The sequence below is a fragment of the Calliphora vicina genome, chromosome 4 (assembly GCF_958450345.1).
Source record: "Calliphora vicina chromosome 4, idCalVici1.1, whole genome shotgun sequence".
NCBI classification, from domain to species: Eukaryota; Metazoa; Arthropoda; class Insecta; order Diptera; family Calliphoridae; genus Calliphora; species Calliphora vicina.
The window spans coordinates 103,662,587-103,679,649 of NC_088783.1; the positions used below are offsets into that span (position 1 = coordinate 103,662,587).

Sequence of the window (17,063 nt, forward strand, 5' to 3'; positions counted from 1 at the left end):
TTTAATTTATAATTGTATCTCCACAAATTGCGCTCCAAATAATTTTTATATATACAAAATTCATGTCACCAAATTTTGTTACGATCGCTCCATAATTAGTCATAGCTCCCATATAGACCCGCTTCCGAAAATCACTTTAACGTGCATAAATCGCTTAAAAATGTTGGTATACTCACAAAATTCAACATAGTAAACTTTCATATAGACATAAATCACACGACCTAATTTCATGGTGATCGGTCCATAATTGGTCATAGCCCCCATATAAGGCCCACTTCCGAAAATCACTCAAAAATATAAATTATTGAAATTTCAAAAGAAAAATGTTTTTGCTCTTTTACTTAGTGTAGGGTATTATATGGTCGGGCTTGACCGACCATATTTTCTTACTTGTTTTATTTAAATTTTCTTTCATATTGAAAAAAAACCACTAAAAATAGGACAATTTCTACTCATAAAAATTTTAAATTCGATCCAACTTTATAAAATTTTCATCAATCATTGATGTTGATGAAGTAAGTCCCGAAATTTGTAGCACAGTGTTATTAAAAATTTACTTATTATCTTTTTTTGTTTATTGCTCTGTCATTGTGTTTTTTGTTTTGCTTTCTTGTCTCACTAATTATAATAATTTAAAATTCTTAAAAATAAAACACAAAACATTCAGTTACAAGCACTTTCTATTTATGAATAAATTATCGCTACTGAGTAAAAAAAAATCTTAAGAAACTAAAGACATTAAAAACTAAATCTTACATTAAAAGTTTACGCTATCTTCTGCTACTTCCTTTGTCCCATTATGACCAAACCGAACGTATCATATCAGCTGCCTTTTCGCCAATCATAAATGAGGCCGCATTGGTATGACATGTTGGTGGAAATGGTATGATACTGGTGTCGGCAACACGCAAACCCTCAATACCATGAACTTGAAGTTTTGCATTAACCACGGTGGTGATGTCGTTGGAGGGACCCATGCGGCAAGTAGCCACTTGATGGTGTAATGTATACGACATGACACGTATGGAACAGCGCCAATAGTCATCAGAGCCAAATCGATGGCCCTCACAGCCAGGTATTGGTATTGTGTGTAAACGTGTTCCAACGCGTAGCATTGAGGGCATTTGCGTAATGCGTATGACTTCTTTAATGCCCTCCAGCAGAAATTCTACATCTTCGGAGTTGTGAAAGTATTTTGGGTTTATGCGTGGCCATTCCAAGGGATTGCGATTTTGTAGCCACAGACGTCCTATCGATTTGGGATGAAATTGCATGATGAGAAAGGTGAAATGATCTTGTTGGGCATCTTTTAGAGGTTTATAGACTTGACTATAGATTTCCGGTCTAAAATTTGCTCCACTCGTTAGAGCGGTGCCATCATCCGAGGCCAAACTGCCGGCCACATTAATAAATTCCACATCAGGCATATCGTTGGGTTCCAGAGAACTGGGTACTTTGGCAAATGTTAAAGCTTCTACACCTCCTATAGAAGAGAGCATAGTACTGGGATCGCCAGTGGTGTAAGATTTAATGACATTGGCGGTTAATCCTGAGGTAAAAATGGTTTCACCCGTGGTATTGGTAGTGAAGGTGGGGCCAAAGTGGCACATGTGATCATACATTAGTTTTCCCACTGGCAGTTCTTTTACTATAGGCACCCCAATGGCCTGCAAATTATCACTTGGTCCAATGCCCGAAAGCATTAGAATTTGTGGCGAATTAAAGGCTCCGGCTGATAAAATTATTTCCTTGCGTGCTCGTATGGTATACAAGGTATTGCGGTATAACACTCTCACTGCATAGGCTCTCTTAGTCTGGGGATTTATTAAGACTTTGGTTACACGAGCCAGTGTTACTATATGCAAATTTTTTCTTTTCTCTCTAATGGGTTCTATGTAGGCTTTAAAGGCGCTATGTCTACGACCATTCAAAGTATTCGCCTGCACATAGGAGACACCCAATTGTGACTCACCATTGTAATCGGTTTTAGCGTGGCCCGCCTCTTGTGCAGCTTTGACATAAGCATGTACATATTTTGTTCTATATTTTACATCCTCCACATTTAAAGGACCCGAATGATTGTGATACGGCGAGTATTCCAAACCCTGGAGCTGAGCATTTTCAGATTTCAAAAAATAGGGCAAAACATCCTGATACGACCAACCCTCATTGCCAAATTCGGCCCATCTATCAAAATCTCTTTTGTTGCCACGATTATAAATCATAAAGTTGATGGAACTGGTGCCGCCCAATACCTTGCCACGCGGCAAAGAGCACTCATTGTTGTGCATGCCCCGGCAGGCAGCTTTTTGAGGCACCGATTTGTATCCCCAATTGGAATGGGTGCCCTGTAAAAAGGCCGCCAAAGCGGGAACTTGATGTACAATACTCTCTAAACCACCCGCTTCGATGAGATAAACCTGCCAGTTGGGATTCTCTGACAAACGATTGGCCAAAACACAACCAGCTGGCCCGCCGCCAACTATTACAAAATCATATTCGGCATTTTGTTGGGGTGCTAAAGTAAACAAAGAAACACAATTAATTAATTACTTAGTTTATTGTTAAAACGTTTTTTTGTAAGTTCAAATAATTAGTATTCCATCACTATAATTTGCCACCAAAATTTGACTCACCATCATTGTAGCGATTTTGTTTAAATACATTGGTGAGTCCCAAATTTAGCACTTGTTGAATATTCTGTTGGCCAGCAATGACCTGCACTAGGCCTACTAATATTAAAATTCTAAACATCAAAAAACAAATTCTTAAGACCCTTCTAAGTTTAATGCACTGGCTTAACGTTTTATTTTATTATATTTTTAATTCAATCGCCTAGAGCGTTAGTAGCGCAAGCGCGTCTTATTCGTTACGTTTCTTAATTACAAATAAACTTTGTTTTGGCTTAATTCTGAACAAGCTTTTTGTAACTGCTGAAAGCAAAAATGCAATAATTTGCTGTTTGTATTCTCGGTGGTTGTTGAGTTAAACTTGTGCATGTGCGTAAGTTTATGTTTTATGGGTTTTTTACTGGTTGTCTTTGAATATCTTACTGATTTTCAAGTTTATCTAATGCCCTTTGCCTGCTTGATGTTACTGCCACTGTGACTGGTGGCTGCTGTTTATGTTACAGCTGATGATGATGCCCGATAGCGTCAGATAGTTTTAATGACTTTTCTATAAATGTTTTGTTTTAGTTTTGTTATTCCCTCTTTCATTTTTTACCATTTCTCTTGCTAAACATCTTCAGTTTTATTGTTGAGGTATTTTTTCATTATTGGTTTTACACCATTTCCATTGTAAAGTTTGAAATATTGCAAAAAAGTTAGCAGATTTTAGATTTATTAAGATTAGGTTCTAGTCCTACGTTATTTTGTATTTAATTATTTGCGGTATATTTACTTGTTGCGAAGTTACATGAAATATATGATCATTGTAGGGTATACACCAAACCATTATTATTATTAGTGAGGATCTACGCACTGCGAGCCAGAGAATCTTTTGTGCAGACAGATTTAGGCTACTTATAAAGCCATTATTATATTTGGTGAGAGATCGATAATGTCCCCCGCGACATAAAGATCCTTCTAAGCCATTTAGTTCTGCATATTGCCAGCATTGGACATGTTCAGAGGTTTCAATTACCAACATTACCTAAAATAAATTGGTGTCCGTTGAATAATCCTGTAAGTATTCTCAAGTCACCCTTTCCTAGCGAAAGCAACGACTGGGATCTACGTCTGGATAGGGTAATGAATCGTTTGGACTGTCTTAGTCCTGGTAAATTACCCCAAGATCGGGTAAATTCCAATTTAACCTAACCATATAATCGATTAACCATCAATCTGGTGGGCTCTAAGATAGAGATGCGTTCAGTTGCTAGAGTCATTATCAAATGAATATCAAAGAATAATTCCAGGATGTTTCCTAAAAAGAATACAAGACTGATTGGCCTAGTTTACCATATGGACATCCTCAATTTGCTGATAGCTTCCGTAACCGGGGATTTGAACGTGTCGAAGATATTTAGAGTCCAGTTTTACTATCGTTTTATTGGAATTCATACACTGGTGATAAGAAGCAAGAGCCGCGATGCAGTCTCCCCAGTGAGAGTTAGGAAGCCTGGGTTGAGTGAGTTCCCATTGTATAACTGGTGATGTTGCTAATATCAATCGTTTGGTCTCCGAGGATCATATTATGCCGATACAGATGTTCATCCTAGCCTTCCTTTTCAGATACCTTCTTAAATTCTGCAAATGATTCACTGAGGTTTCATATGTTGACGAGATTAACAATATGTTTGCTATCATACTCAATATCAGTTGGTGGAACCAATTACTTTTAGTCTTAGTTCTGTATAGGTTGGTTGGCTAAGCGGATCGACACAGTCAGTGTGGCCACGGGTAGCTTAAAAGCGCTACCTACCCTCAATTACGAGTGAACTTTACGATTACCAACAGTGAAATCAATATGATATGGTAAGAAAAAACAGTCATAAGAAACCATCCAGTTGGCAATTATTCTCACTCCTATTTAAGACAAAAAAACTGGACTCTGATGTCTTATTAAATACATTTAAACTATTTCGGTTTGACATGGTCTTTGGGAGAAAGATATAAAGGATCGCCTTTCAAAATCCATAGTAGACCTTCCCTTGAGCCTTCCTCGGTGAGTCCAAAGAGTCGTTGTCCAAGAAAACAATAATCTTTATTGAAAATTTCTCGGCGTCCGCAAAATTTCATAATCTTACCGACAATTTTTAAAATAATCTCCGAAATATTTTTGGGAATATATGGGCTTGGGGTTTGTCGCTCACCGATACCTCTTCGATCCTAGATCCTATCCATACATCAGAAAGAATACAGACAGAATACAAACTAAAGATGCAGTTTGGAGTAGCAACACTGTGTGGCAGCAAAACAATTAGTTAGCAGGGTTGTCAGATTTTTTACCTCCATCGCCAAAAGCTAAACGAAAAATCGCCAAAAGTCGCCAAAATAATTTTTTTGGAATTCTACATACATATTTTATGAATTATAAAGTCAATTTATTTCGGTTTAAATATAGTGCATTAGTTATTTATATTAAATTGATATCAAAAGTTTTTTTTTTCAAAAATTAATTGCAGTTTCATTATCACTGCATTTTATCTGGAGGCTGAAATCAATTGCAACACAATTTATTAACATTCATACCTATAACTTATTATTCTTATCAATGAATCTAAAAGTTCGTATTGAATTTTATTACGTATGAGTTGCTGGTTGGTAAAATTAATTAATGTTTAGAACGGCCTTTAACAATTCCAGCTGCATCGCAGTAATTGTAAACTTGTGGCCAAAAATCTAACAAATTTGTTGAAATTTCAGCTTTAAAGATCTAAGTTTAATTGATATATGCTAATTTTGAACATTACAATTCATATTCCCCTGCAGATACTTTTGGATTTAAATAAAGTTAATGAATGAATTTTGAACTACCGAAAATTTCCAAAATGTCTGAGTTTGAGTATTAAATGAAATAAATACACAAAAACATTCATTCACTCCCAGATTTCAGTTTGCTTTTAACTTGTGGCAAAAAATCTAACAAATTTTCTTTTAAAATTTCTACATCATATTCCTCCATTTTTATATTTTGTAATTCCAGTCAAAATTCTGTGCCAAAATCGATGGATTCCAATGGCAGAAAAGAATCCGGCAAACCAATAGCCAATTTTAATGAACATATTAAGTTATCAATATTTCCATTATTATTTAAAAATTACGGCTTAAATATTTTAGAAGAAAAAATTAATATTGTTCAAACTATTTGATCGTATATGCTACCTGCATCCATATGATCAGATAATACGTGATTAATTTTAATTATTAATTATTGGGTTAATAAATATCAAAGAAATTATTTCAAGAAAAACAAATAATTTGTTAAAAATCGCCAAATAAATCGCCAACTAGTCTGTAAATCGCCAAAAAATCGCCATGTCGCCAATTGGAAATTTTGGTCGCCAAAGGCAATGAAAAATCGCCACGTTTGGCGAGAAATCGCCACATCTGACAGCCCTGTTAGTTAGATATGACCGTGATAACAACTAGCGACATCGGATTCTCTTTGATTCACTTTTCCTTCGCCATATCCCTATTCGATCATTTGCAACCCAAATAAAGTGGTACTTGGCAACCTTACTTTAGATTTGGAAGTTTGGTCCCCGGTTGCTTAATCTTTTTTGAACGCTATCGTATAGGCGCCACTTCTATAGGAGCTGCTTACAGAAGCTTAGAGAAGCTACATAATTGCTCCTTAGTGAGTTTCTTAGTTTTTTTTCTTGGATTTTAAAGCAGAATGAACAATTTCTTCACAGATCTTAAACTTCTAAAGTTACGGAAGTATATTTTTTACAATCATCCATGCATAACAATCCATTGACTTCTTCCATTCCATATAATTTTGAATGGAAAGGGTGTACTATCATTTGACTTAATTATTATGTATTCACATATAACCGGTTGTATTGAAATCTGCACAGAAAAAAAATTTCATATTTGAAATATATGTGTTTCTACATAAACTGTATGAATTGAATATGTTAATTTATTCCCAAAACTTTTGTTTGAATTTTGAGTACGAATTTGTTTCATTCATATAATAAAATTGAACATGAACATAGAGGTAGTAATCTGTAAATTTAATTTGCATTATCAGTAAAAATTTACTGATTACTGGAATTTTTTGCAGTAATTAGCAAAAAATTTTACTGGTAATGAAAACTAAATTGCAGTATCAGTAAATATTTATTTTTACTGCAATTTTACTGGTATGAACATGAAGTAGTTTTTGTTTTGTTATTGATTTTCAATTCATTCCACTTATGCTCACAACATTTTTTCTCTGTGTAGTGGCTCTGAACGTTTCAATAATTAAATACAACTTGGGCATGACATGTACGCGAGCAACAACTAAAATTCAATTCAATTTTTATTTTGTCTAACATAACCATGTTTGATAGATCAGCTGCTAAATCGCGTACATCATTTTAATTATGATTTTTGCATTTGTTTACTTACTTACACATTATTATTTATTTGTTATTTATTTAAATATGTAAATGTGCGTTTATTAGTTTATTTGGTTTGGTTATTGTTTTATTTAAATTTAATTATGTGCGAAATTATTTTGTATTTCAATTGTGTGTTGTTATTTGAATAAGAATATTGTTTCCTTAAGATTACTGTCAGTCCATTGCCTTAAGATTTGGTTATAAATGTGTTGTAATGATCGTTAAAGTTGGTGGATCACGCACGATCTTGGTTTTAATAAAATATTGCAGACAATTCTTGGAATTCAGATCTTAATTTAAGACATTCCCTAGCAATTCCATGTTAGCTATTAGTTGGATTAGTTTTTTTTTTATTCAATTTATGCTTTAAGGTCTTTGAACCCTTTGATTGAACTATGATGCTACATGTAGCAGCAAAAACCTTATTGTCTCAAGGTTGTCTCAATTAATTTTTAATTTGACTAATTGTCTTGCAAAAATCATGTTTAATTTAATTGTCATCTCAATTGGTATCTGAAATGAGCAGCACAATTATTTTGCATAGCTAAATGTGTTACAGAATCTTGGATTTCGATGGACATATTTTTATTTTATTACCCCTTCGTGACGAAATCTTAAAATACCTGTATTATAGGCGTGGCTAACAGTCTCCATCAATGTTATAAAATTCCATGATGCTAAAGCAATCACAGACACAAAGTAGGAATTTTCCAGATAAATCTTTTGTTATAATAGTTCTTCAGTGATGATTAAGAGTTATTTTCTGTAGAAAATTCTTTCTGTTGATATTGCTTCCGGAGCATGGATCTAATTGTAGGATAAATCGGTCAAGCTATTCAGTTTTGTTGCTAAATATATAATACTTATTTGCAGAGTTTTCAAATTCTCAAATCAGTCGGTCTCAATTCTAAGCAAATTGACTTATTAGACCAGTAATTGAAAGCCACTTTTTCATGAGGATTTTGAAGGCAAGACAATTCGTTGGGTGCAAAAATTGAGAATATTCTACCAACCGGCCCTTTTATCCGAAATTTAGTTGGAGATATTCAGAGCAGAATTGGTGTAAATGTTTGATTCTGAAAAAAAGGTTTATTTCGGTGACTAATGTTTTTCATTATCATACAAAAAATGACAATTAACTGGTGTTTACTCACTTTTGACGCCCATAGTATCAATACTATAGGGCGATGTCAGATCGAATAACGGTCTTTTTACATTCTTATTTCCTATCGCAATCGTAATTTAGGCATAAATCCTTTAAAAGTACCCAGGTTCAAGAATATTTTTGCACTTACTGTTGGAAATATGGTAAAATAATCCACATACGTCACAATTGAGACATCTTGAGGAAGTGCAGAATGCTTGATTAAAGTACTTCCATATAAAGACTCTTGATCTCGAGTTTGAAGCTGAAATTAAAAAGCCATTGTCTGTTACTGTAATTATTGATAGTGGGGTCGTTCGCAAAATAAGTGGTAATAAATATGAATCTTCTAAACTATTAGTACGATTGTAAAATGATGTATGAACGAATCGTAGAGGAGGACATGGGCTTTAAGAAAATTGACATTTTAATCATCCAAATCCATTTATAACCAAATGTCAAAGTCGACCATTTCGGGTTAGAAAAACTTTGTACTTATACAAATATGGACAAATATCAATAAATGAAACTTTGGGAAAATAAAAAACGCCTGTTTATTTCACTATGTTATCTGTTATAGTTTAAAAGATATTTATGTTTAAATTTACAAATTTTCGTTTTTTTACCATGACTTTATTTTGCTTACCGTAATATCTTCGGTAATGGTTATCCAAATATTTTTCTAAAAATATCTTCTAATTATGCAATAAAAAGTTGTTGTTAATACAAGGTGGCGCAAAAGTAATCCTCCTATCAGAAAATGCTATACATTTTGCGATTGGCCCCTAATGTCAGTTCTGTTTTGACATTTGTGTAGTAAACACATGCGAAATACACGTTAATAAACAATGTTACGCTACACTGCTTCAGAACGCGGAATATTGCTGACTATTTATTTGACCAATAATCGGTCGGTGACTTCATCAAAAATATTCATGAGTGATGAGCCCCATTTCCATCTTAGCGGGTACGTAAATAAGCAAAAATTACGCTTCTGGGGCACTGAAAATCCGCGTGTAACCCACGAAGAGCCATTACACCCGCTCAAAGTCACTGTATGTTGTGCTGTTTTCGCTGGAGGAGTCGAGGGCCAAACGGTTACTGTGAATGGTGAGCGCTACAAAGCAATGATCAACGAGTTCGAAATCTCGAAATGAGTTTGTAAAATGGCGAAATTTTTACATAGAAAAATGGAGCTTAATTGTTTTTAATATTTCTCAGCTTTACGAAGCAAACACACACCATTAGTAATAGTTCTAGAACTAGTTCTTTTTTTTTCTTTCAAATTATCACGTTATTTTATTATTTCTATGGTTAATTTATATAATTAGCTTTAGAAGACTTATATTTACCGTATATATTTAAGAATTCATGGGGGTTGACCATATGCTAAACATAAATGAAAATTCCATTGAAAATGGCTAAATTTTGACAAAAACAGAGCTTAATTTTTTTCAATATTTCTTACGATGTGTGTTTGACATCATTAGGAACAGTTCTAGAACTAGTTCTTCCGATTTTTGTTTGAAGTTGTCATGTTAGGAACTAGTTTAATAAACAGCTGAGGATTTTTTATTATATCTATGGTTAATTTATATAATTAGCATTAGAAGACTTATATTTACCGAATATATTTAACAATTCATGGGCGTTGACCATAAAACCGTAAAACACTAATGAGAAATCTAATTTATAAACATTTAATAAAACTGAATTAAATGCTTGGGTTCATGAACGAACTAGTTCAATTTAATGATTCACTTAATTAAGCTAAATAAACAAGTTCAAACTTGGTTCAAATTTTGAACCATATACAGAGAAAATAAATTCATAATTGGAATGAAGTTTTTAATAAATATTATTAATTAATTAATGACTTTTTTTTCCCAAACTATGTATTTTCATTCTATAAAATTGTACATGACGGAAATTTTTGCTATTTTTACATAATTTTTTTTTTTGATATTTTATTATAAATAGCTTTTCAAATGCACTACACAAAGATTTAGTTCAAATATTTTTGTATACTATTGGCAAATCTTTCAAGATGAATCAACAAAATCTGAAACGTAAAAAAAATCATTAAACATAATTACACATCCAAAAACATTGAAGCATTAAATCTTTTTCAAAAATGCTGTCAATTTCGCACATATTTTTTTAGTTTGAAGCTGAAATAAAAAAAAATAACAAAATGTCCGAGGAAATTTTCAAAAATTTTGAATAACATAAAAATATAAATGCAAATTTAAATTGAACAAAAAATATGAAAAAAAATCATGCTATTGAAGAATCTATTTATAAATGTTGTGAAAATCAAATGAAATCAAATTTATGTTGAAACTTATTTCTGTGTACACTTTTAACATTACATTCTTATTTTTTATTAAATATTTCAATTAAATAGAAATACAATTGTAAATAAATAAACAATAGAATGAACGAAAGCAACTAGGAGTATTTAATTCGAGTTATTTTTTATTTTAAAATGAGTTATTTTTTTAAATATTTGTAAACCATTAAATTGCTGGACATTTATTCAATTGCAGCGTACATTGCAAATTTGAAACCTAATGATTTCTTTTATCCCCGCAGACTTAATTGCATGAATTGGTAGTTCACGTAGGTCGTTCCAAATCAAAAAAAAAGTGCAATTGAACTAGATAAGCTACCTATTTTTTAACTAAATTGAGCGGTCATTGAATTGAACTATAAAGCACAAGTCTACTGAAATAACTATTAGTTACTGAAATAACTATTAGTTTTGTGTTTATACGTTTGTGCTGATGTTTATAATGCCCAAAAATATTAGTCTAACACCCACCTTAAAGTATACCGATCGATTAAAAGATGCCAGTACGTCCATCAGGTCGCAATTTTGGAGATATTTTGATCAAATTTGGCACTTGCATTTTTTTCGACACGAAATGTATTGAAACTATCTTAAATCGGTCCATTATTTCACCTAGCTCCCATACGAATGTCCTCCCGAAATAGGACTTTATAACTGTGTATAACTTAGTGTATTGAAACTATCTTAAATCGGTCCATCATTTCACCTAGCTGCCATACAAATAGGACTTTATAACGGTCATAAATGTTTAATAAGTTTTATTTATACCGAATTCATTTCACCAAATTTTATTATGATCGGTCCATTATTGGTCATAGCTCCCATATAAGGCCCACTTCCGAAAATCACTCACGAATAGAAGTTATTGATAGTTTTTAACAGGTATTGCATAATATGGCCGAGCATTTTCATGATGGAATATTATGGTTTCATGTCTGGCCGCATATTCTGGGAGGTTTTCGGCAAATATTCACTTCAAACGAATCAGTAGCGTTCGGTATAGGTTCCATGTGATGGTCTGGCCAGATTTCAGCAGCTCATATTAGATAGGACCCTCTTGCTCCCACTAAATATAGTGCATTACCTTGCGCCAGGGATATTTGTCTTAGGTGTCGATTCGGCTGGTTGGCCGGGCATCACATACGATCTCTTACGCTTCGGGTTATCGTAATGAATCCATTTTTCATTCATTCACTATAAGCGTTGGCGAACAATCGGTGTTCTTCAGCGGCACTTTTTTTCAAAATTAAGAAGTGAGAAAAAACTTCCAGTATATTTGTTGTTGAGTTATGGAAATATAACCATATACGGACACCACAACGTGATAAAACACCAAAACAAAAGATTTGCACAAAGTCATGAACTTTTTTTTAAGTTTTTTGCGATTTTGATCTTGAAGATGAAGTTTTTTTTGATTTTATGTATTAACAATTTATATTCTTTATGACAAGGGCTACAACTTTGCCTCGCAGAGTAAATCAAAATTCCGAACTGTTTGCAAGATATGAGACTGAGAAAATGATCACTTTTTTGCAAAAATGACACCGAGGCACCAAATCTCTGGGGCTCATAAAAAAGCACATGACTTTGGGCAAAACGGTGAGACTCGGGTCTATTTGTTTTGGTCTTTTATCACGTAGTGGTGTCAGTATATGGTTATTTTTTTTTCGTGTTGCACTGCGTAACTAACTGACATATATTTACTGTTCAAAATGACATATCAAACAAAAACCGCGTTTAAGAGATTTATTGTAAATCCCTCATTTTTAAGTCATACACCAATAACTAGTGCCAAAGAACTAGTTCCAGAAGCAATTCCGATATCACAAGTTAAAGATTAAACTCGCTCTGGAACTAGTTATTTTGGAACTACATTTTTAAATTTTCCTGGGTATTGCAAGACTTTTATTTTAATTTCCAACAAATATCAATTGAAAAATAGTTTGTTTCAATTTTGTTATATTTTTATTTACCGTCTCATTGTTCTAATCATACACCAATGATTTTCTTAACAACTTTATTAATTATTTTTGTTTTTTATTCTTTCTTTTTAGGTAAGATGCATTTTGTTAAAAGAGGTTCTAAATTAAAACCGTAAGCTAAATTACTACTCCCTAAGCCATTTAAATTGAACGCCAAAAAGTATGCAAAATTAAATTTACTTATTACAATTCACTCACCATTTTACTACATTTGGATGGTAACGCCTTTTAAATGACTAATTTTATTAATTACTGGTAAGTCAAGCTAAATAAATGCCAACTCTTAAGTGGTTTCCAACAAAATGCTACTTATAAAGTACTAAGGTTAATTCAAATTTAAAACAAATGCTAAGAAACAATAAATACTTCAAACTGCTAAATAAAATTTACACCCTATGTTAAATACAAAAACAGTTGCATAGATTTGTTTGAGACAAAAGAAATCTTTAAACCAATTTAAATCGAAAACAATTCTATTAAATAGCAATTATTTTCTACATAGTTTCTAATGATTTCTTTAATTTCACTTATATCCTGTCATTTTTATCGAAAACATGTGTTTACGTATTGTTTTCAAATCAAATCGTTTAATTCCTTTAATACCCAAAATACCTACAACAAAATCACATGCAACTCATGTGGCAAATTGCATTTTTTTTGTTTAACATGCTGGGCTTGTGTGCATGTGCACCATCCCCGTAAGCTGTCTCTGAGGGCATCACAAGCAGCACTTGCAGCCTAGCCTCTGTTCACAGTGGATAAAAGAAAAAACATCAATGTAATGAACAATTTTATGGCAATGTTGAAATTAATACTCTTACAACCCTTATAACGCCATGTCTCAACAATGATTATATAATTTATTTCATTCCCGTTTTTTTTGCGCTGTGTTTCTGTACATTAAACAGGATTTTAAATATTTGTTCTTTTTTGCAACGGGGTGGTGAGAAAAATGCATTTTTTTCATTCTTATTTGGTGGTTACATGTTTTTTTGGTTTTGGTTTTCGTTCTTTTTTTAGGGGGAGTTAAATTGAAATAAATGCAGTTTAAAGTGTAATAAATTTTGGGAAAATTTGTTGCGAATTACTGTTTTTTTTTAATATTTTTTTTTAATATAACAGTGTGTGTGTATTTATAAAATTGAAGAAATTTGTCTATATTTGCATTTAGTTGGTTGTTATTAGTTTGAGGGTTACTGTTGTATTACTGTCAAAGTAATATTTTATGTTGCATATTTTAAGGCTGTTTATAGTTTGGTGATGCCAGAAGTTAATTATGTTAGTATTTTTATAATTTTTATAGTAGTATGCAAATTTAACTGATTAATTTTTTAAATCTTAATACATTTAATGAATTGTAATGAATTAAAGATATTGGCCCATAATCATAGTCAAACACTAAAGTCGGTTCTTTTTAAAAACAACTTTAAAATAAAAACCTGCTTTTTATTAATTTGCAACCATAGTCAAAATTAAAGTATGTTTTAAATTGAACCGACTTTAACTGGGTGCCACCGCAAATGTAGAAAATGTTTTCATACAATATACAACAAAAAACAGACAAGTGGCAATGCTGAACAGCTGACATACAAAATTAAAAAAAATCCAAAAAACGTAAACAATAAAAGTAACCGGGACATCTAAAGAAAGAAAGTTGTTTGTTGTAGAAAAATGGAAAAGATAAGATTAATATCATAATTACGATATTTTGGTACTAATTTTATTGATAACTGTTCAATAATTGCAATATCTCTACCAATATCATGTAACTTAAACATTTTTTAATTTGTGACGAACTTTTTTACTCGGCGAAGAACAGCTGATGCTGTTTTTAAACGAGTTAAAAACAACTTCAGCTAGTTTTATATTTAGAGTCGACTTTAGCGTCAGAAGTATACTTTAACTTGTCTATGATAGACCTAAAGTCCACTCTTAAGTAAAGTCGAGTTTAATTCTCTTAAAATGTACTTTATTTTTGACTAAGATTATGGGCCATTGAATTTGTGAAATACAGTTTCTTATATGGAATCTATAGAAAAATTCCACTGGATAAATACAGCAATGTTATTATGGGTTAATTTTAATTTCACTCTGTTGAAAGTTTTGGTGGACATATTTAATAACCAGGGCAACCAAAAATATGCTCTAAAAAAGTGTTTTATGCGCATAAAATATGCACTTAAAAACGAAAAATATGCTCTTAAAATATAAAAAATATGCACTTAAAAATAGTTGGTTTTTGTTGAATTTCAAAGTTTTATTAAACAAATAAGTAGAAAGAAAGTAAAAAAAATATTGAGCTCATAAATTAAATTTGGTAATTATACATGAAAATAGTCTGATTCAGTTCATTTTATTATTGCAATAAATTACTATGTATTTACTTAAGTTTTCAAATTTTCAAATTCTTTGTTTTAAATTTCCGTAGAGTTTCTTAGACAATCTTAATCAATTGATCAATTCAATTTTAAACTGTCTAATACTTCAAATTTGTTTAGAATTATTAGGATAATATTTGACTTTCTGAATTCATATGCTCCAATATGTATAGGATCAGTAGGGAGAGGATGTTCTGCATAAATTTCTCTAAATGTTTCTATTCTACATGTAGATTAAAAACCACTTTTTTATCATTTGAATTATATTAAAAAAAACTCGTTGGAGAGGGTGTTTAATTTTTTGGTGAAAAAATTTAAATGGATTTTGGAGCATTCATCATGTATTTAGGTTAACGTCTAAATAAATTCGGCTTCAAAAATTTAAATAGAATTATCAAAAAGCCTTACAATTGTTGATTTATTTAAGACTGCGGCGATTATCATTGGGACTCAAAATGGGTGACCTGACATACTAGAAGATAGTGTGCTGGACTATCAATCTGAGAGTTGCGAGTTCGATTCCGGCCAGAGACTCTGGCTGTATCAGCAGACAAGCAAAACGCTTAGCATTGTTTCCTCTATCTATCTAATATCTTCGTTAGAATTTGTGTAAATCTATCAACGAACAATGAATGCGAGGTTTTCAATGGATCTTAATATTCTGAACAAATTGTCCATAATACATAAAATTTTTAAATTTTATTTACCCAATAAGCATTTTTACTGGAATTCATTGAATGCAATTGTAATTCAAGCCTTTAATTATTGTGATTACAGTTGTATTCCACTTTATCTCAATATCATTATCCAGTAAAAAGTAAAAATTTTTTTTATTTAATTCAAATATTCGGTAATTAAGCTTCCTTAAATCCACGAAAATTCAATGAAGATAAGGCGATTATGGGTATTCTAATTTTTTCTTTAATTAACTTAGGCCAATTATCATTGGACCCTGAAAAATAGTAAAATATAGAAATGAAAAATTACAATGCAAACAATAAAATTATATTAAGAAAAGAAAATATGCAACAAAAATATGCAGTTATGAGCTAAATATGCCAAAATATGCTATAAAAAGCAAAATATGATAAAATATGCTGTAAAGAGCAAAATATGCAAAAATATGCACTAACAAATCGATGGCAAAATTCTTAAAATTGTCTGAAACGGATAAATAACTAACTCATATGTTTATACGACGCACAGCAAAAAATATGATATTGCATACTTTTGGTTGCCCTGTTAATAACAGATAAAAGAAAATTTAAACATTGAAATAGAAGACTTTAGTAATAAAGGAAGGAATTGGACGTTTCCTGATCAATTTACTCCAACTATTTTTTCTGGTAACTTTGACAACGTGCCCATTTTACGGCGTCTATTGTCATGCCTCAGCATATGTGTTATTTAAAAGTATCCCGCTTTGTCTGCTCATTACTGTATCAATCTCTTTGAGCTGTAATACAAGCAATAGACTTTCTAATATGGTTCCTTTCCCTGCACAGTGGGGCAGAATCAAAATAAATCTGGCATTTACCAACGGTTGGTCCAATCGGGATAAAATTTGTTGTGAGCATAACTAAGGAGAATTCGAGTTATTACAATGGGCCCTACAAATGCTACAGGGGTGGCGCTAAGGAGGCTCTAATTAGGGTACCTTCGACATGTAAAATTTGTTTATTTACTTTTTCCTATTTTTAAATATTTGAGAGATAAATTTTATCCAATTTTGCTTTACTCTCTTGTTGTAAGTATTTATTGGGAAAGCAAATGAATAGAACTCTTATAAAACCAAAACATAATTCGTCAATTAAATCGTTTATTTCAAAAACCAGTCAAGCAACAAATTATTGAGTCTGAGTAAATCAAAGAAAACTTCCTAGCAACCTAAAAAATTACTTTGAAAAAATTTATATTTTTACCTATGTTGTTATCCATTTGTGTAACTGTTTGATAAACATTAATTTTTTTTATTTGTATTAACATAAATTTAAAAAATAATATAAAGTTTACACTTGACTGATTTTTGAAACAAACAACCATCACTATTGTAAATTTCTTAAGAAATATTCTAGGAACTTCAAAAGTAAAATGACAAATGAACTTTTTCAAAAGTTTAACATCATATTCATATATACATATATGTACA

General features: G+C 31.7%; 2 protein-coding genes across 3 annotated transcripts in view; one reads left to right on the forward strand and one right to left on the reverse strand.

The window, feature by feature from the left end:
- The window catches only part of Flo2 (flotillin-2), a 503,689-nt gene that overhangs the window by 56,769 nt on the left and 429,857 nt on the right, over positions 1–17,063 (forward strand). The window lies entirely within an intron of this gene.
- On the reverse strand, positions 772–4,313 carry LOC135959040 (glucose dehydrogenase [FAD, quinone]). Its single transcript, XM_065510033.1, has 3 exons — positions 4,266–4,313; positions 2,637–2,718; positions 772–2,518 (listed from the first exon to the last, which is right to left on the reverse strand). Exons 1-3 carry the CDS (start codon positions 4,308–4,310, stop codon positions 798–800), a joined length of 1,848 nt encoding a protein of 615 aa, XP_065366105.1. The 5' UTR covers positions 4,311–4,313; the 3' UTR covers positions 772–797.

Coding starts and splice junctions, on each gene's coding strand:
- LOC135959040 (XM_065510033.1), bottom strand. CDS start 4,310: ATGATAGCAAACATATTGTTAATCTCGTCAACATATGAAACCTCA. Junction 2,719..4,265: donor CGTCAACATATGAAACCTCA/GTGAATCATTTG, acceptor GGCCTAGTGCAG/GTCATTGCTGGCCAACAGAA. Junction 2,519..2,636: donor ACAAAATCGCTACAATGATG/GTGAGTCAAATT, acceptor TGTTTACTTTAG/CACCCCAACAAAATGCCGAA.